Consider the following 2,866-nt stretch of genomic DNA (forward strand, 5'->3'; position numbering starts at 1 on the left):
TATAAAAATACGATTCATATGATTATAGTATTTTTTTAAATATTTAGTAGATACTTATATTTTTAATAAAAGCACCAATGATTGTGGCCATCTGATCTCACAGAATGCCAAATAGAACCAGATTTCCTGGTACCATTCTTTCCTGTTAAATGGTAAAAATGATAATTCTTAAATCCAGGTCCTGACACTGTCTAGCATGCCTAATGTATACATCCAAAAGTTAATATCTATGCTAATGTCCAAAAGCATGATCTAGACTTTCCATGTCATCCAAATAAAGTTCAATAAAAAAAGAAATATCAGAAAATCCTGAAGCAGTATTATTTTCCCAAATTTAGTAACTATAATGAGAATAAATTTATAGTAAGATGGTAAGGTACCAAATAATGATAATAAAGAAGAGTCCTGGTATGGGTTGCACAATAGAAAAATATCTTAAAGTATTTCATTTGTGTGTGTGTGTGTATGTATGTGTGTGTGTGTGTTCATGAAAAAAAGAAAAAAGAAAAATTACACACTCACAAGAAAACAATGGATGATAAATACCAAGGCCAGTAGACAGATGAACACACATAGAAATGATCCAAACATACTCTAAACATGGAATATCATTAAATATCAAAATGCCAACCCTATCACGAGTTGGCATGCCTTTACTCTGTTACCTATAAATTTGAAAAGAATAACTTGTGCCTTTAACTTTACAAATGTTTTCCTTTGCCAGAGAAAAGTACTACTTTTTGGATGCTGTCCTTAAAGGCTTGCTTCACTTGCTGGTTCCTCAGGGTATAGATAAATGGATTCATCATAGGAGCCACAGAAGTATTGAGAATAGCTACTCCTTTGGTCAATGACGCTCTTTCTTTGGCAGAAGGGTTGGCATACATGAAAATGCAGCTGCCATATGAGATGGAAATGACAATCATGTGGGAGGAGCAGGTGGAGAAAGCCTTTTTCCTCTGACTGACAGATGGAAGTTTCAAAATTGTCTTGACGATGAACATGTAGGAAAGAATGATCAACGCTAATGTGAAGAGCAGTATCACTATTGCAGAATAAAACCCGATAACTTCCAGGAGCCATGTGTCTGAACAGGATAACTGCAAGAGGGGGAAGTAGTCACAAGCAAAGTGATCAATGACATTGGAGCCGCAGTAGTCTAACTGAAGAAAGAGAATGACAGGGGGGAAGATGTTTAGGAACCCTGCCAGCCAGGCAGAGAAAACCAGCAATACACAGACCCTTCTGTTCATGATGGTTGTGTAGTGCAGTGGTTTGCAGATGGCCACATAGCGATCATAAGACATAGCTGTTAGAAGGTAAAATTCAGTGATGCCCATGAAGATGAAGAAAAACAGCTGAGCTGTGCAATTATTGTAGGAAATAGTTTTGTCTCTGGTAACAATTGTGCTTAGAAATCTAGGGATACAGACAGTTGTAAAGGTTATTTCTAGAACAGAGAAGTTCCTGAGGAAGAAATACATGGGGGTTTGTAGATGAGGGTCTACCAAGGTGAGGGTGATTATGGTCAAGTTTCCAGTGATGCTTAGTATGTACATGAGAATTAAAAAGAGGAAGATCACAACCTGAAGCCCAGGGTCATCTGACAGTCCCAATAGAATGAATTCTGTGGGCACTGTGTGGTTTTTCATTGTGAATCTTCTCTTTAAATACACAAAGTCTAACCCTCCATAACAGAAAATCCATAGAAAAATATTGAAGATAGGGCATGGTATTTAGAAAACATTTGTAAAGATGAATAGTCTTATGAAATAAAAATCTGTGTTTCTTTATTTTCCATTCAAATGACAAATAACATCTGTTGTTCAACCTGTTAACTGGAGATATAAATGTGGATTAAAAATTCTGATGATATCACTTAAACCATGTTTCCAATGTTTTAAAATATGTATAGTATACTTTTATTTATTTATACTATATCTATACTATAATAGTCCAAAAATCATAAGTTACCTAATGAAGCATGTAAAATAGTGTAACTTACATCCCCTTTCCTCAACATTGTAAAAATAAGTCTAGAACATGGTATCATCTAAATACACAGTTCAAAAGCTTAGAGAAGTAATCTAGTCTCACTTTCAAATTTGCATTTTGTAAAACTATATGCACTGTGGTTTAGGAAACTTTTGCCTCTGATGACCATCTCACTGGAGATGCAACCTGCATACTCATGGACATATTCGGACATTCTCTTCAATATTTCATACTTCAGTCTTTGGATAATGGCATTCTTCTCCCTATGTAATTTGCTTTTATAATACAAAGACCAGACATAAGAAAGGAAAACTTTTTTCTAAATAATGTCATTAGCTAGAAAAATTTAATTTATAAAATATATAGTTTAATTTTTAATACAACAGTGCTATATACATAAACAAATATATGGTCAAAGTAACATTTACAGGGAAGTAGCTATTCTTTCAAATAATTGAAAAATGCCCTTTAAAGGCTCTGTTTCTATCAGAGTGTAACATGAAACAGAGGGAATCAGAGAAAAGTCCAGTACTTATTGTTGGCTTTCCATTTGGGGGTCTAATTAATAGTGTCTTCTGTGACAACAGTTATTCCATTTCAGTGTTAAAGGGACTATAAATTCATCAAAAAATATTTTAGTTGGCATACAATTTAGTGGGTTTCATTCTGACATCTTCATACATATACATCATTGTATCTGCAATATACATAGAACAAGAATAAGATCCTGCTTCATTATCTGTCCTCATCCTTTCTCCTTGGTCTCCTTCCCACTCCCTTCTTGCTTTCATCTCTCTCTCTCTCTCTCTCTCTCTCTCTCTCTCTCTCTCTCTCTCTCTCTCTATCTATCTATCTCTCTCTCTCTCTTTCA

The 2,866-nt window shown here is 34.7% G+C and overlaps 1 protein-coding gene across 1 annotated transcript; it reads right to left on the reverse strand.

Moving 5' to 3' along the window:
* Window positions 1-701: 701 nt before the first annotated feature.
* LOC127671206 (olfactory receptor 6C3-like) lies at window positions 702-1,652 on the reverse strand. Its single transcript, XM_052165936.1, has one exon. It carries the CDS (start codon window positions 1,650-1,652, stop codon window positions 702-704), a length of 951 nt encoding a protein of 316 aa, XP_052021896.1.
* Window positions 1,653-2,866: the final 1,214 nt, after the last annotated feature.

This window comes from Apodemus sylvaticus, chromosome 20 (genome assembly GCF_947179515.1).
Source record: "Apodemus sylvaticus chromosome 20, mApoSyl1.1, whole genome shotgun sequence".
In the NCBI taxonomy this organism is placed as follows: domain Eukaryota; kingdom Metazoa; phylum Chordata; class Mammalia; order Rodentia; family Muridae; genus Apodemus; species Apodemus sylvaticus.

Coding starts and splice junctions, on each gene's coding strand:
- LOC127671206 (XM_052165936.1), bottom strand. CDS start 1,652: ATGAAAAACCACACAGTGCCCACAGAATTCATTCTATTGGGACTGTCA.